This window comes from Nerophis ophidion, linkage group LG15, assembly GCF_033978795.1.
Source record: "Nerophis ophidion isolate RoL-2023_Sa linkage group LG15, RoL_Noph_v1.0, whole genome shotgun sequence".
In the NCBI taxonomy this organism is placed as follows: Eukaryota; Metazoa; Chordata; class Actinopteri; order Syngnathiformes; family Syngnathidae; genus Nerophis; species Nerophis ophidion.
The window spans coordinates 43,708,145-43,727,143 of record NC_084625.1 but is presented as its reverse complement, the minus strand read 5'-3'; the positions used below and the strand labels follow the sequence as shown (position 1 = coordinate 43,727,143).

The following is an 18,999-nucleotide window of genomic DNA, read 5'->3' as shown; positions in this document are numbered from 1 at the left end:
ATAAGAATAATTTACGAACACTTTGTTGGGTAGAAGCTGCCATGTGGATTCCAAACTTTTGTCCAGATCTTATCCATTTTGCTTTTTTAGCGTCAACTGAAGATTCACGTGGAAAATTTGATTTTGTAGAACTCATTCACGAGGCCACTCACCAAGGTTTCTTTTACAGATGAAGCCATGATGGATGTTGCAGTCTTCCACCTTCCAGAGTCCCATTCGTTTAGAAACACTGCCCACAATAATCACACAGTCGAAGACCGCCTGGCAGAAAGAGGCACTCTATGTGAGCACCGGTCCTAACAGAATCGACCGTGTCAGAAGCAGACACAGACCTCGTCCGTGAAGGCGGAGCGGCCATCAGGCGTCGACGTCGGGTGCCCTTTGGCCCAGTTGGTGTACGCGACGCCTTTGCCATCAGTCCACACAAATCTCATCTCCCAGTTGACGTCGTTCATGCCGATCCACAAGTCGTCATTGTATGCGAGCAATTGCGTCGTCAGGAAAGCTGGAAAGTACGTTCCCGTTGAAAAAGACTGTCAATGCTCTGTTTGATACAATGTTGCGTACCTTGCTCGCGTTCGTTGAGGACGGAAACCAGATTTCCTCCTTGGTCTTGGCAATGCTGCCTGGCATCCTGCCACGTCTTCCTGTCAGCGCCGACAATTTTGTAGCACTGCATCAACAAGCTACGACGATCAGATTTCAGGGTCTGGATGCGGGATGTGCGAAATGCCTCATTGTTACCTTGCCTTGGAAGGCCAGCCATTCGGGTGCACACCCGCCTTGGGGAACAACGGTGGGGAGCATTGTTGTGTTGACAAAACCACTGCTTCTTTTGCAGATGGACGGTAGCTCAATACCACAGTTGATGTCATTCCAGTACCCTGGAATAGTTTAGAGCACAGGTGTCAAACTCAAGGCCCAGGGGACAGATGTGGCCTGCTACGTCATTTTATTTGGCCCTCGAAAGCCTGGAAATAATACGTATCAATAAAGTCCTGTAACTTTTTGTCAGAATAATTGTTTCTAAATCATCACAAAAAAACTTTATAATTACATTTTGTTGCTGACAAGAAGACACTGGGACTTCCAAGCGGACAGATGGCAGGATCTGACCAACTTCCAGAATAACTCTTTTTGAAGTATTTTACGAACTCTCTTTGAACTATTTTATGGAACTCTTTGAACTATTTTATGGAACTCTTTTTGAACTATTTTATGGGACTCTCTTTGATCTATTTTATGGAAATCTCTCTGAACTCTTTTATAGAACTCTTATTGAACTATTTCATGGGACTCTCTTTGAACTATTTTATGGAACTCTCTCTGAACTCTTTTATAGAAATCTTAAACTATTTCATGGGACTCTCTTTGAACTATTTTATGGGACTCTCTTTGATCTATTTTATGGAACTCTCTCTGAACTCTTTTATAGAACTCTTATTAAACTATTTATTTCATGGGACTCTCTTTGAACTATTTTATGGGACTCTCTTTAAACTATTTGACGAACTCTCTTTGAACTGTTGGGTAACCGAAGGCAACGCTGTTTACGACCCACTTCCCTCAGGAAGCAGCTGTGGGAAGGAGGGGGGAGAAAGTGAAATAAAGAAGGAGTAAGATCTTGGGGCAGAGCGTGGTGAAGGACAGTACAGAGAGTACAGTGTCCATGTCTCTCCTCAGATCTGAGTCCAAATTGAATTCTGTCTCTGTTTGATTCTTTGCTTTTTGTCTTGTTTAATAAATGTCATCAGTGTTTGAACCTGACATCTTCTCTTACTAAATGTATTCTTTTTTTCTATTTTGGAAGCAAAAACAAATGTACTCCATGAAATCCCAAATTATGTTATCTTAAATATTGTTTAATTATGCCAAAATATATTATCAAACATTCAAACCATTTTTGAATATAAATAAATACTAATAATAACTAGATGAGGCAATTCATGAAGGAATTGCATGTGAATGCTCCAATGCTGAAGTTGAACTGAAATCCTGGAATTAAAAAAAAAATGTTTAAGTGGAGCACACAATTCTCAAACAGGCTTAATATTTTGAAGTTGGAACAGTTTGCATCAGATGAAAAATGTGGGGATTGAGGAACTTTGAAGAATCTTCAAATCATTTTGGGAATTTCGGGAAAAGCGAATTTGGTCTGAATGAGTTGAAATGACTTTGGTGCTGGAATTTTTCAAATCGGTCGAGAAATGTTGTAGTAGTGACATGAAAAATCGTATTAAGGAATTCCTGGAATTTTGTGAAAACCGGCAAATTTTCCAGTTCAAAAAACTATTTTGAATTTTGTCCTAATTAAGAGGAATGTTTTGATGGTGAAACAGTTGAACTAGTCGCCATACAAAATGGTGGAAATAGGGCTTTGGAAAACCAGGAATTCTGGAAAGTCCTGGAATATTTTTTCAACTTGGAAAAAGGGAAGTTTGAATTTTCTGGATGGTGGAACGTGTCGAAGGGGGAATGGTTTGAACTGGTTGAAAATTTGGAAATGGTGAAAGTTTGAAAAATGGCCAGTTCATTTTGAATTGGGAAAAAAGTCCCGGAAAACTTGGAATTCTCAGAAATCTGGGAATTTGTCAAGGAAAAGCCCGCAATTCCCGAATAGGCTTAATAGTTGGAAGTTTGAACGGTTTGAATCAAGTGAAAAATGTGGAAGGTAGAAATCGCCAAAATCTGGAAAAGAAGAAGAAGAAAAACCACGTGTGAAAGCATTCACACAAAGATTTCAAATCAAGTTATCCATCAAACTGTGCAATGTAAAAGTAGCAAGAGATTTCATGGTAAAATTGTGAAATTTACTGTGGTTTCAACAGCATTTTTCTCTAAATTAAAAATTTTTTTTTTTTTTTTTACTGTAATAAACTGTGGTGTCGTTTTGGCATTTACAGTAATAAACCGAAAAATTTACAGTTGTTGATTTGCAGTAAAAACCAACAAACAGGAAGATCAGGTGCCAACATTTTAACGTAAAATTGCCGTGTTTTTTTATTTACAGTAAAAAAGCAAATGCAAATTTTACAGTAACATTCTGGCAACTGAGCTGCCAGTGTGTTTGTTTTTACTACAAATCAACAACTGTAGATTTTTCAGTTTATTACTGTAAATGCCAAATTGAAACCACAGTTTATAAAAGTAAAAAAACAATTGTTTTTCATTTAGAGAAAAATGCTGTAAAAACCACAGTAAATTTCACAATTTTACCATGAAATCTGTTGCGACTTTTACTTTGCAAAATTTGATGCATAACTTGCTTTGAAATCACATATGGTTTTCTACACCAAAATTAATCTATTTTTTATTTAACTTGAACTTCTTCAGATTTTGCCCAGGTGCCAAAATGTTACTATAAAATTGCACTTTTTTTATTTACAGTAAAAAAAAAAAACAAATTTATATTTTACAGTAAAATTCTGGGACTAAGCTCCCTTTTTTTTTTTTTTTTTAACCATAAAAACAGAAGTACTGTTTTTCCCATTTTCAGTAATATACCCTAAATCTTTGGGTGAAATTAATGCAATTTACCATTTTTTTTTTTCATTTTGATTTTTAAAATATCTAAAAAATGCATTAAAAAATTTCGCCACAATACTATTATTCACTGTAAGAAGTGGCATTCTGGGGCCAAACATAACTGATGTGGCCCTCAGTGAAAAGGACTGTGACATCTCTGGTCTAGAGCATGACAACTTGCACTGAAGCTGGTGAAAGTTTGAGTGCACCATGCTTACCCATGCTCTTGTACATGGTCACACAGTTTATTACTGTAAATGCCAAATTGACACCACAGTTAATAACAGTAAAAAAAAATTTTTTCATTTAGAGAAAAATGCTGTAAAAACCACAGTAAATTTCAAAATTTTACAATGAAATCTGTTGCGACTTTTACATTGCAAAATTTGATGGATAACTTGCTTTGAAATCACATATGGTTTTCTACACCAAAATTCATCTATTCATTATTTAACTTGAAAGTCTTCTTCAAATTTTGCTCAGGTGCCAAAATGTTACAGTAAAATTGCATTTTTTTATTTACAGTAAAAAAAAAGTACATTTACAGTAAAATTCTGGCAACTGAGCTGCTTTATTTATTTTTTTTACCACAAAAACAGCAGTACTGTTTTCCCCATTTTCAGTAACATACCCTAAATTTTTGGGTGAATTTATTCCAACTTACCATTTTTTTTAAAATTTTAGTTTAAAAAATTTTACTAAGAAAATGCATTTAAAAATTACATAAGTATGTTTTCTACACCAAAATTCATGTTTTTATTATTTAAGTTGAACTTGTTCAGATTTTGCTCAGGTGCCAAAATTTTACTATAAAATTGCACTTTTTTTATTTACAATAAAAAACAAATGTACATTTTACAGTAAAATTCTGGCAACTGAACTGTTTTTTTTTTTTTTTTTACCATTTAAAACAGCAGTACTGTTTTTCCCATTTTCAGTAATATACCCTAAATTTTTGGGTGAAATTATTGCAATTTACCATATATATTTTTTTTCATTTTAGTTTTAAAAAATCTACTAAGAAAATGCATTTAAAAATTACATAAGTACGTTTTCTACACCAAAATTCATCTATTTATTATTTAACTTGAACTTCTTCAGATTTTGCTGAGGTGCCAAAATTTTACTATAAAATTGCACTTTTTTTATTTACAGTAAAAAAAACAAATGTACATTTTACAGTAAAATTCTGGCAACTGAACAGTTTTGGGGGTTTTTTTACCATAAAAACAGCAGTACCGTTTTTCACATTTTCAGTAATATATCCTAAAATTTTGGGTGAAATTATTGCAATTTACCATATTATTTTTTTCATTTTAGTTTAAAAAAAATCTACTAAAAAAAGGCATTAAAAAAATACATAAGTACGTTTTTTACACCAAAATTAATCTATTATTTAACTTGAACTTCTTCAGATTTTGCTGAAGTGCCATCATTTTACTACAAAACTGCACTTTTTTTATTTACAGTAAAAAAAACAAATGTACATTTTACAGTAAAATTCTGGCAACTGAACTGTTTTTGGTTTTTTTAACCATAAAAACAGCAGTACTGTTTTTCACATTTTGAGTAATATATCCTAAAATTTTGGGTGAAATTATTGCAATTTACCTTATTATTTTTTTCATTTTAGTTTTAAAAAATCTACTAAGAAAATGCATTAAAAAAATACATAAGTACGTTTTTTACACCAAAATTAATCTATTATTTAACTTGAACTTCTTCAGATTTTGCTGAAGTGCCAACATTTTACTACAAAACTGCACTTTTTTTTATTTACAGTAAAAAAAACAAATGTACATTTTACAGTAAAATTCTGGCAAATGAACTGTTTTTGTTTTTTTTAACCATAAAAACAGCAGTACTGTTTTTCCCATTTTCAGTAAGAAATCCTAAATTTTTGGGTGAAATTATTGCAATTTACCATATTTTTTTTTTCATTTTAGTTTAAGTAAATATACTACAAAAAAGCATTTAAGAATTACATAAGTACGTTTTCTACACCAAAATTAATCTATTTATTATTTAACTTGAACTTCTTCAGATTTTGCTGAGGTTACAAAATGTTACTATAAAATTGCACTTTTTTATTTACAGTAAAAAAACAAATGTACATTTTACAGTAAAATTCTGGCAACTGAACTGTTTTTTCTTTTGGTTTTTTTTTTTTACCATAAAAACAGCAGTACTGTTTTTCCCATTTCCAGTAATATACCCTAACTTTTTGGGTAAAATTATTGCAATTTACCATATTTTTTTTTTCATTTTAGTTTAAAAAAAGATCTACTAACAAAATGCATGCAAAAATTCTGCAACAATAGTATTATTCACTGTTTGAAGGGTGCTTACCCATGCTTTTGTATATGGTCACACAGTTTTCATCATTATTAGCGAAGTTGGGCTCATTTTTTTCCCATGCCGTATATGTCACCGGGGTGTTGTCCAGCCAGCTGCAAATAGAGTCCGTGTTGCAAAAGAAGTTTGCTTCTATGTGGCTTGTATTACTCGTAATCACCTGAAGGACTTGTCCAAATTGACAGTCATGCCGATGTAGTACTGCAACTGGGAGCCCTTGGAGATCTGGAGGGTTGGAGCACAAGAGGACACATCAGAATGGAGACGACAGGTGTGACGTTTAGGAGAGTCTCACCTGCTTCCAAAGGAACTTCCTCTCACTCTCAGCCGTGATGACGGCCAGTTCGCCAAAGTTCTTTTGGCAAAACTCTCTGGCGGCTTCCATCGGCTGGAGGCCATTGTTGATAAAATACTGTGAGTCGTTGTAAAGAAGCCAGCCGTCCTCTGTCATGTTGTACTCTGTCCAGACAACGGCAGTCAGCCATACTAATTCATGGTTTCTCAACAACAGCTGACTTTACTAATCGGTCCCTCCAGGATTTCGCCAAATTTTTTTTTTTGCAGGCAACTTTCGCAGAAGAGTTGTGGCCAAAGTTGCGATGTTTTGAGGGTTTAAAAAATGTTGTATCAAATCTTTTCTTTTTAATCAACTATGTTCAAAATTCTTGTGTTCAGACAAATCTAAAAAGATTTTTTCTGAACCAGGGGTCACCAACCTTTTTGAAACCAAGAGCTACTTCTTGGGTACTGATTAATGCGAAGGGCTACCAGTTTGATACACACTTAAATAAATTGCCAGAAATAGCCAATTTGATCATCCATCCATCCATTTTCTACCGCTTATTCCCTTTCGGGGTTGCGGGGGGCGCTGGCGCCTATCTCAGCTACAATCGGGCGGAAGGCAGGGTACACCCTGGACAAGTCGCCACCTCATCAATTTACCTTTAATAAAAAAATCATATATATAAAAAAATGGGTATTTATGTCTGTCATTCCGTCGTACATTTTTTTCCTTTTACGGAAGGTTTTTTTGAAGAGAACGATGAAAAAAACACTTAATTGAACGGTTTAAAAGAGGAGAAAACACGAAAAAAATTAAAATTTAATTTTTAAACATAGTTTATCTTCAATTTCGACTCTTTAAAAATCAAAATTCAACCGAAAAAAATTAAGAGAAAATCTAGCTAATTCGAATCTTTTTGAAAAAATTAAAAAATAATTTATGGAACATCATTAGTAATTTTTCCTCCATCCATCCATCCATCATCTTCCGGTTATCCGAGGTCGGGTCGCGGGGGCAGCAGCCTAAGCAGGGAAGCCCAGACTTCCCTATCTCCAGCCACTTCGTCTAGCTCTTCCCGGGGGATCCTGAGGCGTTCCCAGGCCAGCCGGGAGACATAGTCTTCCCAACGTGTCCTGGGTCTTCCCCGTGGCCTCCTACCAGCTGGACGTGCCCTAAACACCTCCCTAGGGAGGCGTTCGGGTGGCATCCTGACCATATGCCCGAACCACCTCATCTGGTTCCTCTGGATGTGGAGGAGCAGCGGCTTTACGTTGAGCTCCTCCCGGATGGCAGAGCTTCTCACCCTATCTCTAAGGGAGAGCCCCGCCACACGGCGGAGGAAACTCATTTCGGCCGCTTGTACCCGTGATCTTATCCTTTCGGTCATGACCCAAAGCTCATGACCATAGGTGAGGATGGGAACGTAGATCGACCGGTAAATTGAGAGCTTTGCCTTCCGGCTCAGCTCCTTCTTCACCACAACGGATCGATACAACGTCCGCATTACTGAAGACGCCGCACCGATCCGCCTGTCGATCTCACGATCCACTCTTCCCCCACTCGTGAACAAGACTCCTAGGTACTTGAACTCCTCCACTTGGGGCAGGGTCTCCTCCCCAACCCGGAGATGGCACTCCACCCTTTTCCGGGCGAGAACCATGGACTCGGACTTGGAGGTGCTGATTCTCATTACGGTCGCATCACACTCGGCTGCGAACCGATCCAGTGAGAGCTGAAGATCCCGGCCAGATGAAGCCTTCAGGACCACATCATCTGCAAAAAGCAGAGACCTAATCCCGTGGCCACCAAACCGGAACCCCTCAACGCCTTGGCTGCGCCTAGAAATTCTGTCCATTTGTAATTTTTCCTGATTAAGATTAATTTTAGAATTTTGATTACATGTTTTAAATAGGTTAAAATCCAATCTGCACTTTGTTAGAATATATAACAAATTGGACCAAGCTATATTTCTAACAAAGACAAATACATTTTTCTTCTAAATTTTCCAGAACAAAAATTTTCTAAGAAATTCAAAAGACTTTGAAATAAGATTTAAATTTGATTCTACAGATTTTCTAGATTTGCCAGAATGTTTTTTTTAATTTTAATCATAATAAGTTTGAAGAAATATTTCACAAATAGTCTTTGTCGAAAAAACAGAAGCTAAAATGAAGAATTAAATTAAAATGTATTTATTATTCTTTACAATAAATAAAAAAAATACTTGGAACATTGATTTAAATTGTCAGGAAAGAAGAGGATGGAATTTAAAAGGTAAAAAGGTATATGTGTTTAAAAATCCTAAAATCATTTTTATGGTTGTATTTTTTCTCTAAAATTGTCTTTCTGAAAGTTATAAGAAGCAAAGATAAAAATAAATGAATTTATTTAAACAAGTGAAGACCAAGTCTTTAAAATATTTTCTTGGATTTTCAAATTCTATCTGAGTTTTGTCTCTCTTAGAATTAAAAACGTCGTGCAAAGCGAGACCAGCTTGCTAGTAAATAAATAAAATTTAAAAAATAGAGGCAGCTCACTGGTAAGTGCTGCTATTTGAGCTATGTTTAGAACAGGCCAGCGGGCGACTCATCTGGTCCTTACGGGCTACCAGGTGCCCGCGGGCACCGCGTTGGTGACCCCTGACATAAAACATCCTTTAGGTGAGGAAATGTGGACTCATCAATAACTAAACAGAACTTACTTGGCGCGCTTATGACGGGCTCGGCTTTGGGAGTCACACCTGCAAATGCAACAACAGGTGAGACCATGGATTGTGCATGTGGGCCGCAGCTGCAAAATGACCGGTGGCCGCGTTACCTTTTTGAATCTGGCAGAGCCAGTCGTTGTACACTTCGCAGTGGCGGTCGTTCCAGTGGCGCCCGTAGTAGAACTGCACCTCTGCACAGTGTTCGTTGTCGTTGTAGTTGTTTGGCTCCCCATAGCCCCAGTTCTCATAGCCGTACTATGCGAGAGTTTGGTTAACTACACACTAAAATTGTTGGGTTAAAAATGAACTCTATTTCAAACCATTTTTGGGGGTTAATATTTTCAACCCAATTTTTGCCTTGAATCATTTCACCCAAAAGTTGAGTTAGGCTAACTTAATGTTGGTTGATTCATAATCCAACTCTTGGGTTTAATTTATTTAACCCAAAAGTTGAGTTATGCTAACTCAATGTAGGTTGATTCATAACCATACTTGCCAACATTGAGACTTCCGATTTCAGGAGGTGGGGGGCGTGGTTGGGGGGCGGGGCGTGGTTAAGAGGGGAGGAGTATATTTACAGCTAGAATTCAACAAGTCAAGTATTTCATTTGTATACATATATATATATATATATATATATATATATATATATATATATATATATATATATATATATATATATATAAGAAATACTTGACTTTCAGTGAATTCTAGCTATATATATATTTGTTTTATCATATATATATATATATATATATATATATATATATAATAAATACTTGAATTTCAGTGTTCATTTAGCGTATTTCTTCATCTTCCTCGTTTTTCTGCGCCGTCTTCTTGTTGTGTGCGCAGTTGTGCACACTCTAAAAGCCGTAGATGTTATTGCCACATATGCATGTACAGTAGATGGCAGTATTGTCCTGTTTAAGAGTGTCACAACATTGCTGTTTACGGCAGGCGAACTGCTTTACGGTAGACGAAAACATGACTGCTGTCGTTGTGTGTTGTTACCGCGCTGGGAGGACGTTAATGAAACTGCCTAACAACAAACCCACATGAGTAACCAAGAACTCGAACTCGATCATTCTACAGTTATAACGTCATTGGGCAGACACGCTGTTTATATTGTGGGAAAGCGGACGTGAAAACAGGCTGTCCTCACTCAGGTCCGCATGGAGCTGGAGGGGGCGTGGCCTCCAGCTCCGCCTGAATTTCGGGAGAAAATGTATTCCCGGGAGGTTTTCGGGAGAGGCGTTGGAATTTCGGGAGTTCCATGGGAAAATCGGGAGGGTTGGCAAGTATGTTCATAACCCAACTATTGGGTTTAATGTATCCAACACAAAAGCTGAGTTATGCGCACTGCAATGTTAGGTTATTCCCAACCAAACCATTGGGTTACGCAATTTAGCGCTCCTTGACCCAATAGTTGCTTAAAAATGTGAAATTTGGTTTGTCCTACTCCTTCCCAACTATTGATCAAAATGATTTTCATTCCATTAAAATATACTCAAAGGCAATATGTGAGTGATATTTTTTCACATAGCAGTGCTTTACTGCATGCTCAAATTTGTTCAAGTACATAAGACTTCTGATTGTAAACAATGTTAATGAGATTAATCCATGATAAAATTAACGTGTTAATGAAAAATTAAAAAAAAGCCTTTTACCCATTGAAAAACAACCCAAAATGGTTCATTATTTTTAAAACCCAGAAATGTATTTAAAATAATACCCTTATAACCTACTTGCCAACACTCCCGATTTTCCCGGGAGACTCCCGAATTTCAGTGCTCATCCCGAAAATCTCCCGGGGTATCCATTCACCCGAATTTCTCCCGATTTTCACCCGGACAACAATATTGGGGGCGTGCCTCAAAGGCACTGTCTTTGGCGTCCTCTACACACTGTCGTCACGTCCACTATTCCTTCATAATACATGCGGCTTTTACACACACAAGTGAATGCTTGGTCAACAGCCATACAGGTCACACTGAGGGTGGCCGTATAAACAATTTTAACACTGTTACAAATATGCGCCGCACTGTGAACCCACACCAAACAAGAATGACAAACATTTCGGGAGAACAACCACACCGTAACACAACAAAACAAATACCCAGAACCCCTTGCAGAACTAACTCTTCCGGAACGCTACAATATACACCCCCACTACCACCTAACCCCGCCCTCCTGCCCACCTCAAACACCCTCCCCCACAGATCTCCCGAATTCGGAGGTCTCAAAGTTGCCAAGCATGCCTTATAACCCAAAAAATTGATCGCTCCTCATAAAAATAACTCCAAAAAGTAACCCAACACTTGTAACTAATGATTTGGGTTATCAAAATAACCCGGCATCTTTTTTTAGTGTGTAGGTGATATTTAAGCCAAACACAGGGGAAAACACACAAATACTCACCGGGGATCCGTCAGTCCAGATGAAACCTTCATTGGTACCGAGGGAGCTGAGGCCGATCCAGGCTGCGTCTGAAGAATGAAACCTTGGCCACACGGCACAAAATATTGGTTAGCGTGATTTCAGACTATGCCGGAGCTGGGCTAATATTTTCAATCGGGGGCCACATTGAGAGAAAAAATGTGTCTTGGGGGGGGGGAAATGTGTATGTGTGCATAAATTATATAGACACCTTTAGCTGTAAAAAAAAAATGCGCTCTACAGTATGTATTTGTTTGGGTCCCCTTTTTTCAGGAACACTAATACCAAAAGTCACAATTGCAACGTGTGGGTCGCATGGTGATGCGGGTTCTTTCTCTCTAGGATGCAGTCGGGCTCGAACACAGCGTGAAGGTAAGAGTAAATGATTTATTTAAAAATAAAACAGACTGTGAAAAAGAAAAAACTTGCTCAAGGCACAAAAGACAAAACAAAAGAGCTAGCATGGGAGCTAGAGGAATCACAAGGCCTAGTGCGGAAGCTAGCAAGTCCAGAACTGGGGAACAAAAATCGTTACTCGTGTGAAACACAAACTACGCAACCAGACAGTAATGACAAAACAGGTGTGCGTCTGGAGCAAGTGGCAGGTGAAACTAATAAGTTACTATGGTGACGAAACCAAGCCACGGGTGCACAAACAACCACAAAAGGGAGTCCAAACTGACAGAAAACACAAACAGACTCAAAAATCCAAATCAAGACATGATACGGGCAGCGGATCACAACACACAATGTCCGATAGAATTCTACAAAATTATGACGGGACAGTTAAAAAATCGGAATGGAATCTTCCGGGGTTTTTTTGTTTTGAACCTGAAACCCAAAATGTACAATAAAATAAATGAAGGGGGATTTAAATGATTAAGTATGAACAATAAAAAAATGAATATTGACAACATACGAACCTTGATCCTCTTTTACTTCAGACCAGACATCTTTTACAATCAAACAAAACAACAAAAATGGAACACACAGCAAAATATGAATGCAAAGGGTAATAAACACCTACAATATGATATATTATCACTTTCATGCAAAAATTTGTTTTAAAAATTTGCTTCTGCATATGTTATGTTTGGGGCTGGCTGCTATGGAAACAAACCCCGCCGACTCTGCTTTGTTCCTCGTCTGAGCTGCTGTGACGTACATTATCGTAATAACTCGTATATACACCCCCTCCGACTTTCAGGTACGACAGTATAATCTCACTACAACACTAGTAACACAATAAACAGATTAGGTATTTTCCAGAACTATCCTAGTAAATGTGTCTAATATCTGAATCTGCCCTGTCTTTTTTTTCTTTCTAGTCCTTCACTCTTACTTTCCTCATCCACGAATCTTTCATCCTCGCCCAAAATAATGGGGAAATCGTCGCTTTCTCGGTCCGAATCGCTCTCGCTGCTGGTGGCCATGATTGTAAACAATGTGAGGAGCTCCACAACCCGTGACGTCACGCGCACATCGCCTGCTACTTCCGGTACAGGCAAGGCTTTTTTATTAGCGAGCAAAAGTTGCGAACTTTATCGTGGATGTTCTCTACTAAATCCTTTCAGCAAAAATATGGCAATATCGCGAAATGATCAAGTATGACACATAGAATGGACCTGCTATCCCCGTTTAAATAAGAAAATCTAATTTCAGTAGGCCTTTAATGGGCCGCGGGCCCTATTTTGCCCAGGCCTGGGTTTGGCGGACATAGAATTGCTGTGGACTTACTGTGCATTGCTCAGGTCTTGTGAGCTGTGGATGCTCATCAGGTCAGCGTCGATCGCCCGGCAGAAGTCGCGAGCCTCATGCCAAGTCTTCTTCAGATCGCTTTTCTTTTTGTAAAGCTGCGCGAGGAGTCAAAATGGTAAACGGTTCCGGGACGCGGAGTCTGATATGTGAATAATGCACTCCTACTTTGAAGCAGACGTTTCTGGCGGCCACAGGCGTCCACCCCGATGCACAGCTCAGGGCCGGAGTGGTGGGCGGGACTGTGGTCACCTGCACTCCCTCTGCTGGCGTCTTGCAGATGTACTTCTCCTTGCTGCTGCAGGCGACCACCTCCCACAGGCCAGCAAACATTCCCGTTGTCATGGCAACACATCCTAGATTTCGGTCTTTTTTTTTTTTTTTTTTAAACAAAAAAACTTCATGCCTTACGATCGATGCTTATAACAATTAGGGGTGTACCGATACAATTGTTCCTACCTGGCATGCCCACATTAAAATGAGTGAATGTGGTTTTTCTCCTGGTGGTCCACGTGAATACGTGCTTGTTGTCTCTTTTGGAAAATCCCGTCCAGAAGTACTTTTCTGGTCGCAAGCCCACCAAACTGGTCAAAAAGGCATTCTCGTACCTGCATGGGGGGGGAAAAACAGCACACTTTTTTTATTTTATTTAGCCTTTATTTAACCAGGTAATAATCCCATTGAGATCAAAGATCTCTTTTCCAAGGGAGACCTGGCCAAAAGGGCAGCAGCAAGGTTACATTAAAAACAGTAAATAACACATAAAACATCACATTTACAACATTAAAACTTGCTCATATGACATTTGCATACAGACAAGGTACACTGCAATCCTTTCACAGAAGCTTTAAACTCATTTAATGTAACAAGGGTTTGAAGTTGAATATTCAATTGTAAGTTATTCCAAGCCTTCGGTGCTGAAAACCTAAATGCTTTCTTGCCCCAGTTCAGTTCTTACTTTGGGGATGACAAATTGAAGAACATTCATTGAACGCAGAAAATATGGCCCATGTCTTGCTTAAAAGTAGACACAGTAAAAAAAAAATTAATGATGGGTCCAAATTTTGCATGAACTTAACTTTGCAAGGCACTGTTAGGCTAACAACACCAGGTGGAGCTCCACAAACCACGTTAAACCCAGATTTCGATCTAACAAAGGTCTTAACTCATTCTCTTCCTATGCCACATCAATGTGGAATGCACTCCCAACAGGTATAAAAGTAAGTGCATCTCTATATTCCTTCAAAACCGCTCTAAAACAACACCTCCAGGTAACTTCAACACTTTACTAAAACCCTCCTCCATTCACATCCCATCTCCCCGGATTATAAACAACTCAAATGTACTTCTAATGTATATACTTGTTCTTATGCTATCTGAACTCACTATGTTCTCTGCTGGCTGTACATATCCTACTAAATAAGACCTACACTGTTTCAATGTCCACATTGCTCTGTTGATGCAATTGTTGATGACTTAAGTTCTGATATCAAACAAAGCTCCTCATCCCACCCCCTGGATTGTAAATAATGTAAATAATTCAATGTACATACTATGATGATTAACTTGTGTGATGACTGTATTATGTTGATAGTATATATTTGTACCATGAATTGATTAACGTGGACCCCGACTTAAACAAGTTGAAAAACTTATTCGGGTGTTACCATTTAGTGGTCAATTGTACGGAATATGTACTGAACTGTGCAATCTACTAATAAAAGTATCAATCAATCAATCAATCAAAACAAGGCGTTTTGTGGGCGGCCTTATTCTCCCGGATGAAGTTTGCCGAATGTAAAGGTTTGGTCAGACTTTTCTAGCAAATTTCATTGATGGATTGATTGAAACTTTTATTAGTAGATTGCGCAGTTTAGTACATATTCCGTACAATTGACCACTAAATGGTAACACTTGAATAAGTTCACGTTGATCAATTCAAGGTGTAGAACTATACACTACTTTTTATCAGAAATGGACACACCGGAAGATTTCATCACTCAAGTGCAGATGTACGAGCCAGAGTCTGACCTGCAGAACGTCAGAAACGAGGAAATGAAAGCATCTCAAAGGTAAAGATTTAGCTTTCTCTTTCAGCACCTTTCAATCCATAGAGCGCTACTTGATATTATAATGCCTGTCTCCCTATTTGACGACTATGTACATTGATGCAAGGATATCGCAATATAAGTAGCCTGTTTATATCATCTGAATGTCCTCTGCTTAAACTAATTGCTCATTGCATTTGGTCAATCGTAATGGGGCTGTATAACTCAGTTGGTAGAGCGGCCGTGCCAGCAACTTGAGGGTTCCAGGTTCGATCCCCGCTTCCGCCATCCTAGTCACTGCCGTTGTGTCCTTGGGCAAGACACTTTACACACCTGCTCCCAGTGCCACCCACACTGGTTTCAATGTAACTTAGATATTGGGTTTCACTATGTAAAGTGCTTTGAGTCACTAGAGAAAAAGCGCTATATAAATACATGTATAATACAATATGCCAGTGTCCTACTAGCTTCTTGCTTGTATCAATAATTACGAGGATGCTACATGCTAACAACAAATTGTCATATACATTTGTACCTTGTTTATCACAGATAATTGGTTCCAGGCCTGGCCGTGGTAAACAAATTTAGGTAAGAGTATTATTGATTCATCAAATATTTTCACATTATGAAAAATAATATTGCTGGGGGGGTGTTGCCCACATATGCGGTCCTCTCCAAGGTTTCTCATAGTCATCATTGTCACCAAAGTCCCACTGGGTGTGAGTTTTCGTTGCCCTTATGTGGGCTCTGCCGAGGATGTCGTTGTGGTTTGTGCAGCCCTTTGAGATTTAGGGCTATATAAATAACCATTGATTGATTGATTGATTGATATTACTGCCTTATTCCAAAATGGAATAAATGCATGTTTGTCCTCAACATTATACACACAATACCCTACAACAGTGGTTCTTAACCAGGGTTCGATGGAACCCTAGGGGTTCGGTGATTCGACCTCAGGGGTTCGGCGGAGATCAAAACACACCCGACTCTTCGTGTAAATACAAACTTCTCCCTGCTGGCATATTACAGATAGGGCAACAGCTGACTGATTTGCAGGTGTGTAATTTGTTGTGAGTTTATGCACTGTCTTAGTGTTGTTGTTTGAACAAGGTGATATTCATGCACGGTTGATTTTGTGCACCAGTAAAAAAAAACATGGTAACACTTTAGTATGGGGACATATTCACCATTAATTAGTTGCAAATTAGTAACATATTGGCTCTTAACTAGTCATTAAGTACTAATTAATGCCTTATTCGGCTTGGCCTTATTATAACCCTAACCCTCTAACCCTGACCCTAAACCTAACCAATTAACTCTAAAGTAAGTCTTTATTACATAGAATATGTTCCCCTAGTGTCCAAATAATTCTAAATTAAGTCTTTGTTAGTTAGAAAATGTTCCCCTATACTAAAGTGTTACCAAAAACATACAACTTTGTCTTGAATTTGACATTTATTTATTTATTTTTCACTAAAGAAGGGTTCGGTACCTCCAACCAGGTTAAAAACCACTGCCCTACTATAACAATGGGATTTGTTTTTAAAATACATTTTATTTAAAATAAAAAACGAAATAATCTACTTTGCTGCCTTTACTCAATACTTTGTTGATGCACTTTTGGCAGAAATTACAGCCTCATGTTTAAATTAGCTTGGCTTATTTTGGGGCATATTGGCCCTTTCCTATTTCCAGCACCTCTCAAGCTCTATCAGGTTGAATGAGAAGCGTTGGTTTTCAGCCAGGATGTTTCTGTAAATTGTTGCATTCATCTTTCCCTCTATCCTGACTAGTCTACCAGTTCCTGCAGCTGAAAACCATCCCCACAGCATGATGCTGCCACCAGCATGCTTCACTGTAGGGATGGTATTGGCCTGGTGATGAGCGGTGCTTGGTTTCCTCCAAACATGATGCCTGGCATTCATGCCAAAGAGTTCCATCTTTGTCTCATCAGACCACAGAATTTAGTTTTTCATGGTCTGAGGGTCTTTCAGGTGCATGTTGGCAATCTTTTAACAAAGAAATGGCTTCTGTCTGGCCACTATACTATACAGGTCTGATTGGTGGATTGCTCCAGAGATGGTTGTCCTTCTGGAAGGTTCTCCTCTCCCCACAGAGGAATGTTGTAGCTCTGACAGAGTGACCGTCAGGTTCTTGGTCACCTCCATGACAAGACTAAGATGAATGCAGAGACATCCTGGATGAAAACCAACGCTTCCCATCCAACCTGATGGAGCTTAAGAGGTGCTGCAAAGAGGATTGGGCCAAACTGCCCAAAGATAGGTGTGCCAAACCTGTGGCATCGTATTTTAAAAATACTTGAGGTGGTAATTGCTGCCAAAAGTGTATCAACAAAGGCTGTTATTACTTATGAACATGTGATTGTTTTATTTTTTTTATGTTTGATATTTGTTTTTAAAGTTTTTCACATTGTCATTATCGGGTATTGTGTGTAGAATTTTGAGGACGAAAATTAATTTCATTTTGTGCTTTAACATAATAAAATTTGGAAAAAAAAGGGAAGCATTTTGAATACTTTCCAGGTGCTTTAACCCATAAGACTTCCGTTAACACCAAATTTATGACAAAAATATTTACAATATGCTTTATTTTTTTTTTTTTTTAAATAGCAATGTAGTGAAGCTGCAAAATTTGAACGTGATGTGGCGAGGTACGCCTATATCTACAATTATTGGACCTATCGGCGCAAACTTATCCACCGTTGCCATAAATTGTAGAAATTATCTCCGCAATTAAATGTACCGTATTTTCCGGACTAAAAGGCACACTTAAAATCCTTTTTCTTTCTCAAAATTCGACAGTGCGCCTTATGTACGGAATAAATCTGGTTTTGCTTACTGACCTCGAAGCAATTTTATTTGGTACATAGTGAAATGATAAGTGTGACCAGTAGATGGCAGTCAAACATAAGCGATAGGTGTAGACTGTACTATAACGGCAATATGACTCAAAACAACACCAACATTTTACATGTTCCATTTAAAATACAGAACATTACACACGGCGCTCAAAAATCCATCAAAATGTTTTAGTACAACTCTGGTAAGCTATGAAGCCGCACCGCTTGATGGATTGTACTGTGCTTCAACATACGAGTATTATTGTGGTGTGTGTATAAAGTAAGACATTATTTGGCCTTTTGTTTCCCAATATTATGCAAAATAAACTTTTCTTTCCTCCTGGTACCTGCTGATCTGTATTTGGGATCTGTATAAATCCTGGAAAGTTGCGCCTTTGTAGTCCGTGCAGACACCGTAGTCAATAAGCTTCTTCCTTTTCTCTATCTTCTTGTTACGGGAAATTCATCATCCGCTGTTGCCATTTCTAATATAAAGTAGTGTAAAGTTCTTACTTATACAGTATCTGTCAGTAAACTCACCTTGAAAGCGCTAAAACATGGTGAGAGTTATTAGAGTACCGGTTGAAGATTTTTTCAGGGGACACGTTTCCGCATGTTGTTATTTTATCAAGTAAAGTCTGAATGTCATTAAAACAGTTAGCTCCATCTTTTGACACTTCTTCCACTCCCGTCCTTGCACGCTACACCGCTACAAAAAAGATGACTGGGAGAAGACGCTGCCTAAGGTGAGCCAGGTAAATACGTAAGACCGCCCACAGTGCATCCTGAAACGACTGTCAAAAAGCTGCTTGAAGATGATCTGTAAAACAATCTATGCAACATTTTGACCGAAGAACCACCTTTACATGTTATGTAGACCACACAAAAGTGTTTTCCATTTAGAAAAACAAATAATATGACGACTCCTTTAATCCGCCCTACAATCTGGTGCGCCTTATACATAAAACAAGATCAAGAATAGAAATTTCATGGGCAGTGCGCCTTATAATCCAAGCGCCCTATGGTC

The 18,999-nt window shown here is 38.2% G+C and overlaps 1 protein-coding gene across 1 annotated transcript in view; it reads right to left on the bottom strand.

Annotated features, from left to right (window-relative positions):
• Window positions 1-18,999, bottom strand: part of mrc1a (mannose receptor, C type 1a) — a 50,574-nt gene that overhangs the window by 13,514 nt on the left and 18,061 nt on the right. Inside the window, exons 10-22 of the mRNA XM_061922212.1 lie at window positions 13,524-13,672; window positions 13,233-13,432; window positions 13,047-13,162; window positions 11,292-11,373; window positions 8,981-9,125; window positions 8,865-8,903; window positions 6,176-6,339; window positions 6,041-6,105; window positions 5,875-5,975; window positions 745-884; window positions 568-673; window positions 333-505; window positions 153-261 (exon numbers count right to left, since the gene is read on the bottom strand). Of these exons, the coding sequence (XP_061778196.1) occupies window positions 153-261; window positions 333-505; window positions 568-673; window positions 745-884; window positions 5,875-5,975; window positions 6,041-6,105; window positions 6,176-6,339; window positions 8,865-8,903; window positions 8,981-9,125; window positions 11,292-11,373; window positions 13,047-13,162; window positions 13,233-13,432; window positions 13,524-13,672 (1,589 nt within the window). The remainder of the gene's footprint in view (window positions 1-152; window positions 262-332; window positions 506-567; window positions 674-744; window positions 885-5,874; window positions 5,976-6,040; window positions 6,106-6,175; window positions 6,340-8,864; window positions 8,904-8,980; window positions 9,126-11,291; window positions 11,374-13,046; window positions 13,163-13,232; window positions 13,433-13,523; window positions 13,673-18,999) is intronic.